Source organism: Plecotus auritus (genome assembly GCF_963455305.1).
Source record: "Plecotus auritus genome assembly, chromosome: 1".
NCBI lineage: Eukaryota > Metazoa > Chordata > Mammalia > Chiroptera > Vespertilionidae > Plecotus > Plecotus auritus.
In genome coordinates this window covers 29342085-29361272 of record NC_137770.1, presented here as the reverse complement: position 1 = coordinate 29361272, position 19188 = coordinate 29342085, and the positions used below count along the sequence as shown (strand labels likewise).

The following is a 19188-nucleotide window of genomic DNA, read 5'->3' as shown; positions in this document are numbered from 1 at the left end:
AAAGCGCACATGCTCCAGGGAGAGAAAAGCAGTGGCATGACCCACCCCTTCACATGCTGCTAAGGGCTGTGGAAGGATCTGATGGGCAGGCCGGGAAGAGGACAGAAGGAATAAGGACTGCCCAGCACCGGCCAGGGTCTTGCCTGAGCCCATCTTAAGGGAGAGGCCATCAATCCACAGACACTGAATTCAACACACTGGTGACATCAGAAACACTGCAATGCCATGCCAGCCAAGCCCCAGGCAGAGAAGCAGGCACAGACGGCCAGGTCCCTCCACTCACATCATTTCTCAATTTCTCCTTCCAAGCTTATGGCATGCTCAGGCAACTTTCAAAGCCATTCACTTTCCAAAATCAAAAATCAACCAACACAGCTGCACCAACCCAGTGCACTTTGGGACAGACCTATGTGGGGAGTACGTAACGCTGTATTCAGGCCCTCGGTTTGTCTGGGACTGGAGAGCAAAAGGACAGGAGCTCGCTTTCATCCCTGGAATCAGCTCACACTAGCAAGCCAGCAACTCCAGACACAGACTGGGAAGCCCACCAACCCCCTTACAGGTGTGTGTGTGTGGGGGGGGTGGGGGCGGAGTCAGGGGCCCAGAAGCACTGGCCTTTCCCTTGAGGACAATGAGAGGAAGGACAGGAATCTATGCTATGGGTGCCTAAGAGATACCAGGATTAGAACCTGAGGTGGCTCTCATTTTGGGGCTAGAAAGAGCCATTCAACGAAAGCCCACTCTTCCCAGCTTATCTTGAGGGAGAGGGAAGAACCAACTTTTTCCATGACTTCAGATCTGTTTCAAGTGCTATCACAAATGCCAATGAATTAGAATACATTCTAGCCACCAGTGGTGTGAACCAAAATACACCGCCAGAGATAAGCAAGCTGCTAGAACCCTTAGCCCGGGACTTCTGCCCGATAATCTTAGAACATCACTGCCTCCAGCTCTGGGTCCAAGGAAATCCAGGTTAGCATAGTCAGAGCCAGTGCTGCAGACCAAAGGATGCATACTACGGTCTCCCTAAAACTAAGGGTACTACCAGGAGAACCCCAATAACCGGAGTGATAAGGGAAGTGAAGAACAAGGTAAAGTCAGACCAACACAGGAATTTTCCCAAGGTGCACGATGGTACTGCTTAAAAAATAATAAATAAATAAATAAATAAATAAATAAATAAATAAAAGGTCAGCACAGCTTGGCAATAACGAGGCTGGATTCTATGAGGCGCACTGTGAGAACAAGAAAATGGAAGGAAGATTATTGCCAATACATTTGAAAGGGTGACGATTAGACTCACCCCAAGTGGAAATGTGGAGATTCTGATGGGGTACTTAACCCGTTAGCTTTCTCACGTCTCTGAGGGGATCTTCAATGAACACAGAGAATCAGTAGTGGGCCGAGCAGGTATATCCAGTTCAGCCTCTCTCAGAGGAGACCCCTCAAGGCTGGACTCGAGCTACGTCACCAGTTACCCCCCCTTGTCCGGTCAGCAAAGCCCACACCATATAAGGTCTTAAGAAGATGGCCCAGCTTGAGCTGCTACACATCAGGACCACCCATTCCCTGGGACAAAGGTCCCTGGGCAGCCACAGCATCATTCCACGGGGCCTGCGAACTCCAGATACCCAAGCTGTCGACAGACAAGTGTATGTATATGTTTCCTACAAATGTGGACTATTATATTTTTAAAATATAGAGATGCAAATTTACTTAACATTACTAAATTCAATATAACTTTATGTCTATATATTTTCTTTAGCTGACAGGGACCAAATTTAGAAATACTGTCATATAGAGGCTCTCAAAAATTGCTGACATTAAGGAGGGTTGTTTGTGTGTTTTTTTAATTCGAGACTGGGTAGAATCTATTTTAATTCTTAAATAGGAATTGAGAATCATGAAAAATGAAGTCACATATTTTGAACTGCTTCAAAAGTTTTTAGGGCAGCCCTGGCCGGGTAGTTCAGCTGGTTAGATCGTGCTCCCCATACGCCAAGGTTACAGGTTCAATCTCCAGTCGGGGCATATATAAGAATCAGCCATTGAATGCATAAAAAAGTAGAAAAACAAACCAATGCTTCTCTCTCTTTCTCTCCCCTCCCCCTCTAAAAAAAAAACACAACTAGCCAGGTGGCTCAATTTGTTGGAGCATCATCCCACACACCAAAAAAATTGCAGGTTCGATTCCTGGTCAGGTCACATACCTTGGTTGGAGGCTCGATCCCCGGTTGGGGCATGTATGGGAGGAAACTGATCAATGTTTTTCTCCACATCAATGTAACTCCCTACCCCCCTTCCACTCTCTCAAAAATCAATGAAGGCATATCCTCGAGTGAGGATTGGGAAAAAAAAATCTTTTAAAAAAAAGTTTTATGGGCAAATGTATATAAGGAGGAAGAAAATTCCAAAGTTAATATTTTGTACTGCAAAGTAAACTTAATCTATTAGCAAGAAAAAAAAATATTTAAATGAAGCCAAACCATAGAAACAATTTGGATCCTTAGCCAACCTGGTAAGTCCTATCTGTAATCACACTAATGTCGGAAATATCATGGGATTCAGAGTGACTGAGTTTCTTCTCTCCAGCCCAGGGCGCAGAGGGCAGACCAAGGGGCTCCTGCTCCTGTAGAACTTAGTGCAGCAGAGCAACGTGCCATCCCAGGGGGTCCGGTCCGCACAGCTTAGGTGTTTAAATTTTCTATTCCAAGGTAGCTAGCAATCTCCAAAGCCTGGCTTCAAATAGTCAATCCTTTATGAACCAAAGCATTTTCACATTCAGCTCAGATCTGAAATAGCGAACTAGATTTTGGACGCAAAATCTTAAGTGTTTGGAGGAACACGAAGACCAATTTATAGGTTGAGGGCCCCTATAAGTCTACTACTCAACCTTAGAAGCTCTTCGGAAAGCCACTAGAAAGGGTGAGGCAGGTTGCTGCTTAGACTCACTCTAGGAAACGTAAAAAAAGCATGGTTCTAGATTCTCACACCAAGACTAAGAAGTATACACCATCATGTTTGTCCTTCAGGTATGAAATAGAATTGCATTAAAGCATGGGAGAAGCATAGCAAATTTTTCACCTGCTTACGATGAGCCAGCTAATCTCTGGCACGTCACAAAGATGAGCTTATTTACTCCTCCATCAACTCCATGAGACGGGTATGGCTATAATCCCCATTTTATAGATAAGAAAACAAGGTTCCACAGCTAGGCATGGTGGAGCCAGGATTCGAACCCGGGGAGCTCAGGGTCAGCATCCAAGCTCTTCACGAGCACACTACAAACACCTGGCCGCTGAAGGACAAGGACTGGGAGAATGTGAGTCCTAGGCCACAAGCCCGCAGAGCACACACAGGCACATCTAAGGCACCAAGACGTGCTTTGTGCTTTGTCCAGAGGGGGCGCTCACACCCATTGGAGTGGCTATGGAGTGGGGCCTAAAAGAAGTTCTAGTGGCCCTGAGTTCTACCTATCAGGGGTGGGCAAACTTTTTGACTCGAGGGCCACAATGGGTTCTTAAACCGGACCGGAGGGCCGGAACAAAAGCATGGATGGAGTGTTTGTGTGAACTAATATAAATTCAAAGTAAAGGAGCGGAGGGGAGAGCAAGAGAACCGGATAGAACAGCCAGATCCGGCCCGCGGGCCGTAGTTTGCCCAAGGCTGACTAACTGCTCTACCAGGGCTGGATTATTCGGCCTGCCCCAGCTTCGGGATGAGTCTCAAGTCAAGAGGGCCCCCTAATCCGCTCTTCCTTCTTTCCTCTGAGCAGTTGTGTTGGGGAAGAGCCGGGTTTAATTAAAATACTCCAGCAGAACTCTGTCCACCTGGCTCAGCCTCAGGGGACTTGCTACTCTGAGTAGCGCTCCTCTGGCGGTCGGTGAACTGTCACTCGTGGTCTACCTCCTGCCCACTACCTCTTCTTCACTTAAGTCTCGTCCATGCTCTGTGGCAGTTTCTGCACTACCACGGTGAAATTGAGCAGTTACCATAGACACCACATGGCCCACAAAGCCTAAAATATTTATTATCTGGCCCTTTAGGGAAAAAGTATGCCGACCCTTATCATAGGTGGTCCCAGGGAAAAAGGAAATTGGCAAACTCCGTTGTGAAGATCAAGAAGCTCATAATTTCTGAGGAAGAAGTGAAACGCACAACAGAGAAAAAGGTACTTCACACGGTAGTTTTAAAAGGTACCCGTCTTTAAATGAGAATTTCCCATCATCTGGCTCTTACCCTTCGTCGCCTGAGGCAAGCTCCTTCTGACCCAGTGTACCTGGCCCCCACGTCCGACCCTTCTTCTTGGAAGCCCTCTTCTCCTCCTCCTCCCCTTCCTCCTTTGGGACGACTGAGCTCCGGCCCCAGGTTTTGCTGCTTTCACCTGGTGTCACTGTGAATAACAAAGGTTGGATGGGATCTGGAAACAGATGGACAGCGCTCCCCACCAGCCCCCTAAACCAGCCTCTACCCAACCACACACACACAGACACACTGTTGGAGCTCCCGGGAAGAAGTCACACTTCCTTAAAAACTCTGTGGCCAAGTGGAGCCTTCCAGGAAAGTAATGGAGTTCTCAGCCCCCACTCACTTAGCATTCTCAAAGTACCAAATGTGGAAACCCTTCCTAGATTCTCATGGGTCCACCGAAAAGCTGGAGCATAGGCCAGCCAGACCTCAGCATTCCAAACAGATCTGACTGAGGCATTGGTTTGGTTGGGTGGAACTAGAGTGTGGGGTGGGCGGGGATAAGGGGCAACGGAGGTGTGGAAGTGCAGGAATTGTTGTAAGTGGTGGAAAGGAAGCAAATGAGGGTTTCGAGGCTCCGGAAAAGGGAGTTAGGCGGAGGAGGGCAGGGGACAGGAACAGGCCTAGAGAAATAGAAGAGATAAGAGGGGAAGAACACTCTTCTGAGCATGGGCTGAAAACCACCTGCTTCAGAGACTTGGCTTATTCCACAAATGAGTGAAGTGAGCCAGTTGCCAAAAAAATAAGCAGTTGAGGGAACTGAGGCAAAATACGGAGCATGTGGAAGCCTCCGTGGGTTCTAGCCAACTGTGGCCACATGCAGAAGGGAGTCCACTGATGTGATCTGATTTTTCAAGGAAAGCCAGAAATCCAGGATTTTTTTTTAATGAAATCTCTTAAATCAGGGAAACTAGTTCATTCATATACATACACACATGCATGCATGTGACATGTATATGTTTGTGAATATATCAATTCTTTTTAATAAGCACTGCCATAAATTTGAAATCGGTCCAGATCTGGCCTATCGTAAAATACTTGGCAAGCTTTCTTAGGACCCACACTTTGAAAACACCCTTCCCTGGGAAGCATGAACAAAAGAAAAACAATGACGCCTCAAATATGGCAGAGCGCACAAGGTGCCCAGGCCACGGTACCAGCCTGTATCTACATCACACACCAAAACGCTTCGTACCCACAGAACCCACAGACCCCTTTGCTGGTATCTGACTACGAGGAAGAGGAAGAGGCAGCAATAAAGCTAATGGAGGGAGACAAGGGGAGGCTGAGGTTTGCGTACATATGTGCATGTATATACACATTGTCGAGGAGAAGTGGCAGAAGCTATGGATGGTGCAAGCCTGGACCAGTCGGTGGCTGGACAGAGTAGGGGACAGGTGCCCCCGATGTTCTGGCCCCAACTAATTTGGGAAACAGTCTCACACTGGATGGCTCGAAGGCGAGGGATGATGGTGGGGCTTGCAGGAGGGCTGGAGCGGCTGCTGATGAGGCTCTTCCTTTTATCCATGGTGGGGGAGGCCTGGACCGTGAACTTGTGCTGGAAATCTGCTTGGAGAAAGATAAACACACATGCATTAGCATTTCCTCACAACCAAGTTCCTCCGAGAAAACACACACTTCTTGGCAGGCTTGAGGGACAGGCCCCGTGTCCTAAGAAACCCCTTTTTCACCTGGGAAATGTTCTTTTTCAGAATCATCTCTTTTCCCCAAAAAAGATGGCAGGATGGCAAAATGAACATACAAGGAGAAGGAAAATTCCTTATCCCAGTGAAAGGAATAGTCCTTTTTAGATCCTGAGAGTTGTTGATTATTCTAGGAAGTCTAACTTTAAATTCTCCGTTTCATATAATCTATTAGTACACACCCCTCTTCTAAGGGACCCCAGCAGGCAGACTAATGCTTCTCACCAAGTGCAGGCAGAGCAGGGGAATAAGGACGAACCCTTGGTGGGAACTTAGGGAAGTGAGGGCCATGGAGCTAATGGTCCGAATTCCGATGCGTTTCAAAGGCGGTTACGGCTTGGCCTAAGCATTGGAAAACGCACAGCTCTGAATTTGAGTGTTACTCTCCTCATCGATCAAAGAGGTCTAATAATCACAGCTGCACGTTGACACCTAAGTCTGCCCCCTGGACTGTGATCTCCCTGAGGTGGGAACGATCGCGAGTCTCTCTGCTTCCCCAGCACGCAGCAGTGTGCTGGCACATGCTGGAGGCTCAGAGGTGCTTAGGGACTGTGTTGCCTGAAAAGAAAACAAATGCACAACAAGGAAACCAGCAGGCAGGTCCCATGAACACATTCACTGGCTTTCACTAAATGAATTCCCTTGTCTCTGCATATGCCTCCATCTTTGTGCTCCAGACCACCCACTACTGCTCCTACTGGGCCATTTTCCCCGCGTCCCCTAACTTCTAATAAGCTTGCTTCTTGAGGCCTTAAGGACTCGGATTACAGTGAACTTTTCCATCTACATAAACACACACTTGAGCGTTCACCTCCCTCCATGGGTACAGTGCCTCCTACAAGATTCTAATGCCTAGTTTCATATTTCTTTGCATTTTCCCGAGGCTGTGCATACCACAAAGGTCCCTGTACTCAGCCGACGTGTATCTGAAAGGATATGTGTAAATCAGATTCTTTTTTTTTTTTTTTTTTTTTTTTTTAAATAAATCTTTATTCAGATTATTACAATTATTTCTCCTTTTTTCCCCCATAGTTCCCCTCCAGCCATTTCCCACCCCACCTTCTGCCCTTACCTACCCCCCACTGTCCTCATCCATAGGTGTATGATTTTTGTCCAGTCTCTTTATGAACCCCCCCATACCCCTTTCCCCCTGAGAATTATCAGTCCACTCCCTTTCTATGCCCCTGATTCTATTGTATTCACCAGATTATTCTGTTCCTCAGGTTTTTAATTCACTTGATTTTTAGGTTCACTTGTTGATAGATATGTATTTGTTGTTCATAATTTTTATCTTTCCTTTTTTCTTCTTCCTCTTCTTTAAGAATACCTTTCAGCATTTCATATAATACTGGTTTGGTGGTGATGAACTCCTTTAGCTTTTTCTTGTCTGTGAAACTCTTTATCTGCCCTTCAATTCTGAATGATAGCTTTGCTGGGTAGAGTAATCTTGGTTGTAGGTTCTTGCTATTCATCACATTGAAAATTTCTTGCCACTCCCGTCTGGCCTGCATAGTTTCCGTTGAAAAGTCAGCTGACAGTCGTATGGGTGCTCCCCTGTAGGTAACTAACTGTTTTTCTCTTGCTGCTTTTAATATTCTCTCTTTGTCTTTTGCTCTTGGCATTTTAATTATGATGTGTCTTGGTGTAGTCCTCTTTGGATTCCTTTTGTTTGGGGTTCTGTGGGCTTCCTGGACTTGTAAGTCTATTTCTTTCACCAGGTGGGGGAAGTTTTCGGTCATTATTTCTTCAAATAGGTTTTCAGTATTTTGCTCTCTCTCTTCTTCTGGCACCCCCATAATTCTGATGTTGGTACGCTTGAAGTTGTCCCAGAGTCTTCTTACATTATCTTCAACTTTTTGGATTTTTTTTTTTGCTTTTTGCTTTTTCGGTTGAGTGTTTTTTGCTTCTTTGTATTTCAATTCTTTGACTTGATTTTTGTGTTCCTCTTGTCTGTTTTTGGGTCTCTGTATAATATTTTTTATTTCAGTCAGTGTATGTTTAATTTCTAGTTGGTCCTTTTTCATCTCTTCGAGGGTCTCGTTATATTTATCGGCCTTTTCTAGGATATTCTTAAAAAGCCTTATAACCGTGGTTTTGAATTCTATATCCAGTCGTTTGTTTTCCTCCATTTCTTTCGTTTGTGATCTGATTCTTAGACGCCGCATTTTCACTGCTTCCCTGAGTTGGTAGATTTGTGTGCTAGGTTTCCAATTTGGCCCAGTGGGTCTGCCTCCCCAGTTAACCTGGGGTGGACACTCTTGGTGCACCCCTTTGTGGACTGTGTGTACAGCCTTGTTGTAATTAAGTCTTTATTGTTGTTGGTATCACTGGGAAGAATTGACCTCCAGGCCAGTTGGCTGTAAGGATCAGCTGTGTCTATGCTGGGAGAAGTCCGGTGCTGGAGACAGCCTTATAGGATTAGACTTGCCAAATTGCAATAGCCTCTGTGCTCTGCTTGGATGGGGTGGAGTCTCAGTCTTGGCTTCCCATCAGCCTTGCCCTTGCTAGCACGTGTGTGCCTTCAGTCCTCTGCCTTCCCGGCTCCCGATTCTCTGCCCGAGAGTCCAGACTCCCCCCACAAGAGCGTGGGTCTCCGGGGGCTCGCCTGGAACTGGGGTGCACTGCAGTCAGAACTGGGGCTCACTTCAGTCAGAACTGGTGTTCGGTGCCGTCAGGAGCCTCTCACTCCCTTCTGCTAGGGAAAGCCTGTGGCAGCCTCCCGCAGCCTTTGTGCACACTGGCGCGAGCGGACTTTCAGTCTTCCGCCTTCCCCGGCTCCCGAGTCTCCGCCCGAGAGTCCAGACTCCCCCCACAAGAGCGTGGGTCCCCGGGGGCTCGCCTGGAACTGGGGTTCGCTGCAGTCAGAACTGGGGCTCACTTCAGTCAGAACTGGGGTTTTGTGCCGTCAGGAGCCTCTCACTCCCTTCCGCTAGGGAAAGCCTGTGGCAGCCTCCCGCAGCCTTTGTGCGCACTGGCGCGAGCGGACTTTCAGTCTTCCGCCTTCCCCGGCTCCCGAGTCTCCGCCCGAGAGTCCAGACTCCCCCCACAAGAGCGTGGGTCCCCGGGGGCTCGCCTGGAACTGGGGTTCGCTGCAGTCAGAACTGGGGCTCACTTCAGTCAGAACTGGGGTTTTGTGCCGTCAGGAGCCTCTCACTCCCTTCCGCTAGGGAAAGCCTGTGGCAGCCTCCCGCAGCCTTTGTGCGCACTGGCGCGAGCGGACTTTCAGTCTTCCGCCTTCCCCGGCTCCCGAGTCTCCGCCCGAGAGTCCAGACTCCCCCCACAAGAGCGTGGGTTCCCAGGGGCTCGCCCGGAATAGGTGTTCAGTGCAGTCAGAACTGGGGTTCAATGCGGTCGGGGGCTCCCTTCCCCCTTCCGCCAGAGAAAGCCAGCCAGGCACTCCGCCGCCCTTCCTCTCTGCGTGCACAAAGACCCTTTGCCGTACCTCCAATTCTCTGTGAGCTTTTCTCCTTCCTTCTAGTTGTATAATTTTCACTCAGTCAGCTTTCCTGCGGTTCTGGATGGTGTCCGTTCTGTCTTTTAGTTGTAGTTTTGAAATTGTTGTGCGAGGCAGCAGTTTAGGTGTTTACCTATGCCGCCATCTTGGTTTCCCCTCTCTGTAAATCAGATTCTTATACGTTAGTCCTAATTTAACTGCACGCAGTGAACTAATTATTTAAAGGAACCCTGAGATGAGTTATTCTGCAGAGACAAGAGTTCTCTTTCTCACACATACATACTCTGGAATCTCTGTTTCCCACAATGACCCGCTTCCTTCGCCAGATGTGCCTAAGGTAGGATGTGCTTGAGTGAGCGATCATGCTTCTAGCAGCCGGACCGGGCGTGCCCATCAGGACCACCGCCAGTGTGTCTTCCCTTCCCATTCTGTGTCTAGTCACCCTCACAAAGTGCCCTGGAGTGGAGTAGCTTTTCAGCAGGCCAGTTCAACCAGTTTACAGAATGGCCCATTCCAGGCCAGCTCCATGTCGAGACTCAGGGTGCCATGTGTCCAGCTCAGTCCCTGGCTCCCGCCCATCCCTGGCCACCCCAGCCCCTCGCCCAGTGCCCTCGTCCCAGTGGGTCCCCGGCCACCAACCCGAAGGGAGGCTGATGCGGTTCCCGTCCTTGAGCTTCAGCCGGCTCTTGCGGAACTTGCCCTTGCGTTTCTTCACCCGCGGCTTCTCCTGGCACAGCTGGTGGATGATGATGTTGAGCTCGCGTCCCAGGATGTCGATCTCCCGCTCGGCCAGCTCCTGCTCGCGGCGTCGCAGCAGCTCCTCCTGGTTCTTCTGCTGCAGCGCAGCCCGCGTCAGCTCCTCCTCCCAGGTGCGGAGCTCCTGGGGGCGGCAGGACCCAGAACCATGAGTAGGAGTGGGTGTCAGTGCAGAGAGGTGAAGCCTGAGGGCCTGGAGGCTGGTGCTCAGGGCCACCTGCAGAGCACCCCTTTAACGCCCCCTACATCTAGTCCCCAGCAGAGACGGCAGCACCATAGTTAGCTGGTGAGCGAACATCTGACCACCTGGATGGTGGAGAAAGGCAAGCTCAGAACAGTCAGACTGAGGATACAGCTAGAGGAGCCAGAGGCCAAGCTCTGGACTGAGAGTTCCCAGCGGTTCCTTGATTATTGATTAAAATTGCTTACGAGTTAGGAAAAAAATGCAGGGTTGGGTAGAAAATATATGTACTTACAATTTACAGATGTGATTCTACTTTAAATTTTTCCATCATGTAAAATGTTTTTTGTAAACCAGAGCCAACTTAACGTGATCTACCTTAAAATGTGCCCATTATAAATGAATCACCCTGCCGGCATCACCTAAAACATTCAAATAAAAAAAAACAGCCCTAGCCAGTTTGGCTCAGTGAATAGAGCGTTGGTCTGCGGACTGAAGGGTCCTAGGTTCGATTCCGGTCAAGGGCACATGCATGGGTTGTGGGCTCAATCTCCAGTGGGAGGCATGCAGGAGGCAGCCAATCAATGATTCTCTCTCATCATTGATGTTTCTCTCTCTCCCTTCTCCCTTCCTCTTGGAAATCAATTAAAAAATATTTAGAAAACACACACACAGATTTCCAGAGTGGCTGTTGCAGACGTAGGGGAGGCATGCTTGCTAGGTGAGTGAGTCAGCTGAGGCATGTGGTTGGAACTCTCTTCTTATTTTATTTTATTTTGTTTTATTTTTTATTTTATTTTTTTCCCCTCTTCTTATTTTAAAGGACAGCCATTTGCTCTGGAAGGGCGGCGACGGTGCAGCCAAGAGAAGAGAGAGCATTTCCTGACATCTTTGCCAGGCACTTGCTCTAGAACCACTGCCACATTAGGGGAGCAGAACCCCCTTTTCCTTCTGCATGAATTTATCAATGAACCCAGCAAAAAGTCCTGGGAAGAGGTGGGAGACATGGAATCAGGAAATAGGAGAGAAAATAGGAAAAAGAACAAAGCATATGCATAAAATTTTAAAATATGGAATCTAAACTTTTCATACTGGATACTCCAGGCCTAGGACTGAATGGGGTGGGGATAAGGGGCAATTTAAGAAAGCTCTCATGTCAATAACCTAGGAGAACCATGTGTGCAAAGTGGAATGCTTCTTTAATAAAGAAGCCAGAGCAACACTTCTGTGGTCGAAACTTAAAATTCTCAATGACATGCTCCACTAGAAGGAGTCATTCAGGACAAAAACAAAATACTGTAGATAAGAAACTTAAAGCTTTTTTTTTTTTTTTTTAAAAAGTATGAGGGCACCTATTGGGGAAGCTGAGCAGCAGGTAGAGAACAGAAGAGAGAACAGAGATGGGAATAAAATGTTCTGGTGGTAGGAGCTTTTCATCCGACTAGTCTTCCATTCCCAAGAGAAGATAAAAATAACCATAAAAGTAATAGAATGAGAAATGAGAAGAGGATTAGCACCTAGGAAACTGTCTGGTATATGGCAGGTGCTCAATAGTTGCTGAATAACTGCTGAGTCAATTAATGAATGAGTGAATGAGAAAGAAGGAGGCAGAGACATTTTTATAAATACAATCCTCCTTGATGGGAACATAGATTCATCAGAAGTATCTACGAGATGAGCTTGAACTTTTGAGCTTCTACTTTGATGAAATAAGCTCCAAAGAGATCAATGGTGCACCTTCCAAATCCTTGGCTTCCCTGTCCCACGACTTAGCTTCCACCATCAGGAAAACACAAACACATGGACGAATCAGAAAAATTATTGCTGGTTGGTTGTAGTAATTTACCATGTGTTGCTAAGTGGGAAAGCTGAAGAGTGCAAGCTAATACCAGCCTTTCTAAGTCCTCTCTCCCGCATGCTCTTGTCTAAGGGATGGTTTGAGGCTAAGCTCCTTCCTTTAAGACAGTGGTTCTCAACCTTTCTAATGCCGCGACCCTTTAATACAGTTCCTCATGTTGTGGTGACCCCCAACCATAAAATTATTTTCGTTGCTACTTCGTAACTGTAATTTTGCTACTGTTATGAATCGTAATGTAAATATCTGTGTTTTCCAGTGGTCTTAGGCTCTACAGTAGCGGTTCTCAACCTGTGGGTCGCGACCCACAGGTTGAGAACCGCTAGCAGGGTCGCCTAAGACCATCATAAAACACAGATATTTACATTACGATTCATAACAGTAGCAAAATTACAGTTATGAAGTAGCAACGAAAATAATTTTATGGTTGGGGGTCACCACAACATGAGGAACTGTATTAAAGGGTCATGGCATTAGAAAGGTTGAGAACCACTGCTTTAAGGGAACCCCAACCCCAGTCCAGAGACCAAGCCAGGTTCCAATACCTAGAAGCAGTAGGCTGAGCCAACCTGAAGAATAAGCTGAATCACACAGGAAACCAAGACATTCACAGAGTACTCGCCTAGGGCACCATATACCTGGAAGAACCTCAAACATGATAAATACCCTTCTTATGAAACACCTCTGAGAGGTCAGCCTCATAGTGTGCCAATCATATTGTCTACATACAATAACGTAAGAGGAATCACTCCAGAGACAAAGCTCATTATTCATCTTACCCTCACTTGCCCAACTATGAGCCTTATGAGGAGAGGCATCACAGCGTGATAGTTAAGAGCAAGGACTCTGAACAAACTGCCTGAATTGTGGCCTTGGGCAATTTACTATGGGCCTCATCTGTGATAGGGAGTTAATAGCACCAACTTCACAGGGTTGTATAACATAAGACAATTATTATCTCGTTACGTATGATTATGTAAGAATTCATATAAATAAATAACAGACCACAGCACATAGTACCTGCTCTACGAATGTTAGCTATTGTGAGAATGGGTTTGACTAGTAACTACTTATTGACAAAATCCAACTTTCTTTTTTTTTTTATTGGCTGGTACCCTTATAATTTCATTAATTAAAAGAAATAACTGAGAGTCAGCGATTTAGCAATCTAACAAAAGGCCAGGAACTCTGCAGTTTTCTAGTTGGAACAGTTTCTTTTAATCATTCTGCTCAATGGTCAGTGCAGGTCTCTCCCCCGCTCCCCCTGAGATCCTTAAAGATTCGTCATCAGCTCACTCCATTCCCCTGCAGAATGCTCACTGACCTGTCAAACAGTATCAAGTTTAGGACTGCTCTGCTGAATAAAAAGAGTTCAGTCTCGTTACCTCAGCTCCGGAAATGATGTTGAAGTCATTTGTTTAGGGAACAATAATGATACTGGGAAGGGGATGATTTGGGAATCAGAAGACTCAGGTTGAAGTTTCTGGTTCCCCACTTACCTAGACAAGTCACTGACCCTCAGTCCTGAGAAGAAAAAGATAATGACACCTGCCCTACATGCTGGTGGCAGGGGCATAAGACTCCTGGATAAAAAGGATGAAAAGGTCTTAGCAGACCTTTCAAGTGAAAGAACTGGGAAGTCATAAAGATATGTGTAATTTTAGCTACTATTATTATCATATTGCTTCCCAAATTCCCATGGTGGGGAGTGAGAAGGGAAAGAGAAATTAACCAGGTCTATATATAGACCTCCCTCCTGGCCCTAACTGTAGCCCTTAGATTTAGTTCCGCCCCTGCAGTATAAAGCAACACAGCTGCTTTGATTAACTTTACCTGTGGGGACACTGACTGCACCAAGGGCATAGAGAGGGGACATTTACGGAACGGCCACAAAACAGGAAGATGGATTTCCACCTGGCTAAGTCTCTGAACTCCCTGGTTGCCAGCCCTTTTCACAAAAACATGAAAAATGCCAAACAATTTCAGATCCATAGTATTTTTAGCCCACATGCTATTTCTGATTCTGATACCAAAAGACACTGGCAAGGTGTTCTGATAACTGTTCTCAATGTTGAAGTATCCTTGTATCAAGCTAACCCCTCGACAAGTCCATTGCAAAGCCAAGAAACCTTTTGAGAACCCTTTTGCATTTTCAGCTGGCAGGTGAGACACCACATTTGTACTTGCCCAATGGTGTGCTCCCTCAGTTTGGACAATGAAGTAGATAGGCTCAAGGAGAGCTTTGGCTCCGACGCCCCCTGCTTATTCCTGCCTTATTTCCAAAAGAAAAGGTCTATACCATTTCAGGTCTCACCTGAGGCCTGGAGAATTCTTTCCATGCAAAGCCGGGAACTAAAGAGCTGCCCTGTTATTGCAAACCAAGCAGGAAGGTGGTCGTGTCAGGATCTGTCCAGAGGCCCCAGCAGAGAAGGCTCACTGATCCAATGCATGACTTTATCTTTTTTCTCTTACCTTTTCTTTGGCCCTGAGTTGGTCAAACATCTCCTGAATCTCATGTTTCCAGTCATCCTGCAGGCAGTGGAAGGAGTCCTTGGGCATTTCAAAGAAACCAGACTCCTCTATGGTAGTTAGCTGGTCCAGGATATTTGTGAAGGGTGGTCGTGAATGGGGGTCGGGATTCCAGCAATCTTCATGGAGCACGTGAGCAGACAAAAAGCATGAATGGACAGAGGCAAATGTTAGACTTAGGATATTATGACCTCATTTACCAGACAACTACCTCTCATTTCTCCTTCCAGAAACAGAGGCTGGGATTTAGGTCCACAAACAGGGCTTAGGAAGTAAAGCCAGGTGCCCAGCATCACAATCAAAGAGGGCGAATTTGGAAAGAAAATGCTGCACTTGTACACCCATCCAATGGTGACTATTGATTCAGCACGAGAAAGGCAAGTTCAAAGAGTTCCCTTGTGTGAAGTTCACGGCCACACTTTATCCAGTTACTCACGATTCCAGTCTACAGTGGGTAACTACACCTTCGGCCTCAATTTTCCAATGAGCTACCCTTCTCCACCTCAATGGGCAATTGAGAAGGCAACAATCAACAGCACTGGAACAGGAGTCAGGAAAAATAAATTCTTTCTACTTTTAGCTCAGCTCTTACTAATGGAGTGGCCACCCATCCACTTAGCTTTTCTCTGCTTTGGATTTCTCACAAAATTGTAGGATTTGACTAGATGACTTTGAGAGTTCCTTTCTTCTCAGGTGCTCTTTATTTCTACATGTAAGACATGCAGAGGTCCTAAAATAAAAGCTGCTATACTTCTTCATTTGAGTTAATAATATAATGAAGAACTGGATAGCAGGCTTTAGTTACTAAGTTAAGATCTACAGTCACTGGAGAAGGACAGAAGGGACAGCTATGACATCAACTATCAGGGCACTAACATCATCTTGAAGTAGCTCTTCCAACCACCCATAGGATTCCTCCTTGAGTTACTAATACTTCATCTCCTCTTTCAGTAACTGATCCTGCAAATTGGCCAAAATCTATCAAGTGCAGATAGGAAGGTGAACTGTCTCCAGTTTTGTCCTGGCGAGGGATCACTTACCTTCCATGAGTTTGGCAAAAGGTTCTGGGCATGTAGAAGGGATGGGGAGGGCGAGTTTGTTCATGGCTACTCCATAAGCGACTGCCAAGCCATCGATCCCTCGGAAGGGCACCTCACCAGTCAGTAGCTCCCAAAGCAGCACCCCATAGCTAGGGAGAAGAAGACGTGTTAACCACAGGTGCAACTGCACTGAAATAGTTCATTCATGCGTGCTTGCTGAGCATGCCACATGCTCTCCAGCATGTAGGGAGACTAACAAAATGGACGTCATAACGTAATATGAAAGGGGGACCATAAGGCCTTCTGGCAGAAAGTAAAAACTCTGGAGTCAGGCACACTTGGTTTCAAAGTCTGCTCCTCAAATTCCTCACCTGTAAAGGGTAAATAACACTGGCAGTCTCTCCAGACTCATGACATTAAATGAGCTCCTCTAGTGTTTAAATCAGTGCTCAAGGGCCACAGCTATTTTGTAGTTTTATTGTTAATGTAATAAACTGGGAGAAGGGGCAGCCTCCCCAAAATACATTATTTTCTGTTTTAAAAAAAAATTTGGCTTTAGTCACAAATAAACACACACACACACACACACACACACACACACACACACACTGAGTGGCCAGATTATTATGATCTCTGAATGCATAATAATCTGGCCACTCAGTGTATATCCTATATAATAAAAGGCTAATATGCAAATTGTCCCCTTGACCAGGAGTTCGACCAGCAGGCAGGCCGGCTAACCGCCCATGTCCCCTCCCCCTGGCCAGGCTGGCCGGACCCCACCCATGCACGAATTCATGCACCAGGCCTCTAAAATATATATATTAGTGGCCAGATTATTGTGCGTTCAGAGATCATAATCTGGCCACCAGTGTATATATTTTAGCCCTGGAAACACAGAAAGCTGACCACTTCAAACAAACAGATTTTTTTCCCCTAAAATCTTTAAAAAGGTTTCTTTAATGCCCACTAGGTTGAATAGATTCCTGCCCCCATCAGTGTGAGTCCTTAATGGACACCACTGACTAATTCAAAGGGGATGTTTCGCCAGGGTGGCCTGCACCAGCGGAGCACAGCAGATCACCAGCTGTGAGGACGTCAGAGCTCCCTCCCTACCTTGCAAGTCTACATGAAAAATTTCTTTTCACAGGTCCTAGGAGCCAGAGAATGAGGAGCACAGAGCTCAGCAGAATAACTATTCTACCAGTTCACAATCAGAACTAGACAAAATATGGAGTGTTCAATCCTTCCAGGAATGAGTCAGGACAAGGAAATGTAAGGCCATGAATGGTTGGAACAGTGGCTCTTTTCATATTTTCAACACAAACCTCAAATTTTAAAATATTCATCAGTAGTTTACAAACAACAAAAAGTCGTATTAATTAAATAATAAAAAGGAAGAAAGAACCCAGTATCTATTTTATCCTGGTACCTGGCATGTGCAGGGTGCTATGCCATTTACAAACACCATCTTGAATCCCTACAACAAACCTGCAAGGTAAGTTTCATCATCATTTTGCAGATGAGGAAAGCAAGCTCTAGATAGGTTGAGCAGCATATATTAAGGGCATACATGAGGTAAGTCATGGTGGACCCTGAACCACCTTTCCATTCTTTCTCTCTAGAATGCCTTTCTACCATTTCTCTGCCTGGTAAACTCTAATAGTCTTTCAAGATCCAATTCAAATGCACCACCATTTATTCATTCATTTTAAACATCTATTAAATATTTATTATGCATCAAGCTCAATGCCACACACTAGGATACAGGATAAAAGATACAGATCTTGCCCTGGCTGGTGTGGCTCAGTTGGTTACAGTGTCGTCCCATACGCTGAAAGGTCTTGGGTTTGATTCCTGGTCAGGGCACCTACTCAGGTTGCAGGTTCAGATCCCCAGTTAGGGTGAGTATGGGAGGCAAATGGGTCAATGTTTCTTCTCTCTCCCTCTCCCTTCAATAAAAACATATCCTTGGGTGAAAATTAAAAAAAAAAAAAAGATATAGATCTCATTCACAAAGAGATTAGTGAGAAGAACAGAAAGAACATCAATTAGAATATGAAGAAATGAGTCACAACAGAGATACTAAGAGAGCACAAAGAAGGGACACCCAAACCAGACCAGGGTGGGATGGGAGATTGCTAAACCGTGAGCTAAACCTTGAATGCTGAGTGAAAGAAGAGTTAGTGCTCCAGAGACAGGGATCAGCACGTACAAGCACATGAACTTGTCTTTAAAGAAGCCCAAGTGGTCTGGCATGGCCCCAAAGAGCAACAATGTGCCAACCCATGAGCCAGGGCAGCCAGGGGATCCCTACAGATGGACCCTCAGAGTGGTCTGGCTAGTCTCCTTAAAGAATGGCTTTACCCCAGTGACCCCTCCAAACACTTGATGTATTTGACAGGAAAAAGCCTGATAGACAGTTCCAAGAGTCTTGTCTGGACAAGGTGTTGGATTTTAGACTGAGGCTGATGGGAACAATTGGGCACGTTAGGAAGCCTTGCCTAACACCTCCAGGTGTTACACAGCCTTTGTTTGGGCTGCCACATAGTGTAGTTGTTTGTTCACCAGCCTATGGGCTCCTAGAGGCAGGGATAGTAGTGTTTAATCTGCATTCTCAGGGCCTGGCTCAGGCTCTGGTACATAGTAGGCACTCATTTAGTGAGTGAGTTGGTGGAGGGGTGTGGGAGTGAGTGCCTGGTGAGATGGTCCTGCAGGGTGCACTGGGTACCCTAGAGTAAGCCCTGAATACCACCAAGAATTGCACTATTATTCTTCCTACCAGACCTTTAATGTGACCACCCAGACAGAGCTCATGTGGGGCAGCTTTTACCAAGTGAACTCCCAGCACTGCTGATTAGATTCCTAGGTTAGAGTGACTTTCCTCTTGCTTGCCCTTGGCATTACTGCCCACCTCCACCCTGAGGAAGGAACACCCACAGTCCCAAAGAACCTCTTTCTCCCATCCAGGCAAAGACAAATGGGGTCTGAACCCTAACCACCTGGAAAGACAGTCGAGTTTCAAAGATCCAAACATGCATCCTCTTTTGTGTCCTAGCATCCCCCGGGTGATGGTTCTCACGCGGAGCCCTGTGTGACCCATGGAGAAGTCTCAGGCCACCTGGAAAAGGGAGGAGCCAGGCACCGCTCGGCTTAACAAGAGCAGCTCTGCTCATACCTGGCTGGCTTCTTTGGGCATCAGCATTCCATTCCGTTTGAAGGGCTCTACAACTAAGTGAAATGGGAGGACTACTCCCCCCAAGAAAGACTGAGACAGACTTCAGTCAAATGCCTGCTTTACCACTTACCAGCCATGTGACCTTTGGAAAAGCAAGTTCATGTCTCCAGACCTGTTCCCTCATCTGTACCAAGACAGCCTCCCCTACACCTCGCAGAGCAGAGAATAACAACTGCTCCTCATC

At 46.5% G+C, this 19188-nt stretch overlaps 1 protein-coding gene across 3 annotated transcripts in view; it reads right to left on the bottom strand.

Annotated features, from left to right (window-relative positions):
• The window catches only part of MAP3K9 (mitogen-activated protein kinase kinase kinase 9), a 95485-nt gene that overhangs the window by 17683 nt on the left and 58614 nt on the right, over window positions 1-19188 (bottom strand). For 2 of the 3 annotated variants that reach the window (XR_013960143.1, XM_080660525.1), the window contains exons 4-9: window positions 15767-15915; window positions 14670-14845; window positions 10045-10285; window positions 5692-5814; window positions 4240-4393; window positions 1304-1372 (exon numbers count right to left, since the gene is read on the bottom strand). Coding sequence is in view for 2 of the 3 variants with exons in the window: in XM_080660525.1 (XP_080516651.1) it covers window positions 1304-1372; window positions 4240-4393; window positions 5692-5814; window positions 10045-10285; window positions 14670-14845; window positions 15767-15915 (912 nt within the window). In the remaining variant the exon portion in view is untranslated. The remainder of the gene's footprint in view (window positions 1-1303; window positions 1373-4239; window positions 4394-5691; window positions 5815-10044; window positions 10286-14669; window positions 14846-15766; window positions 15916-19188) is intronic. The other variant, XM_080660526.1, reaches the window with a different exon arrangement.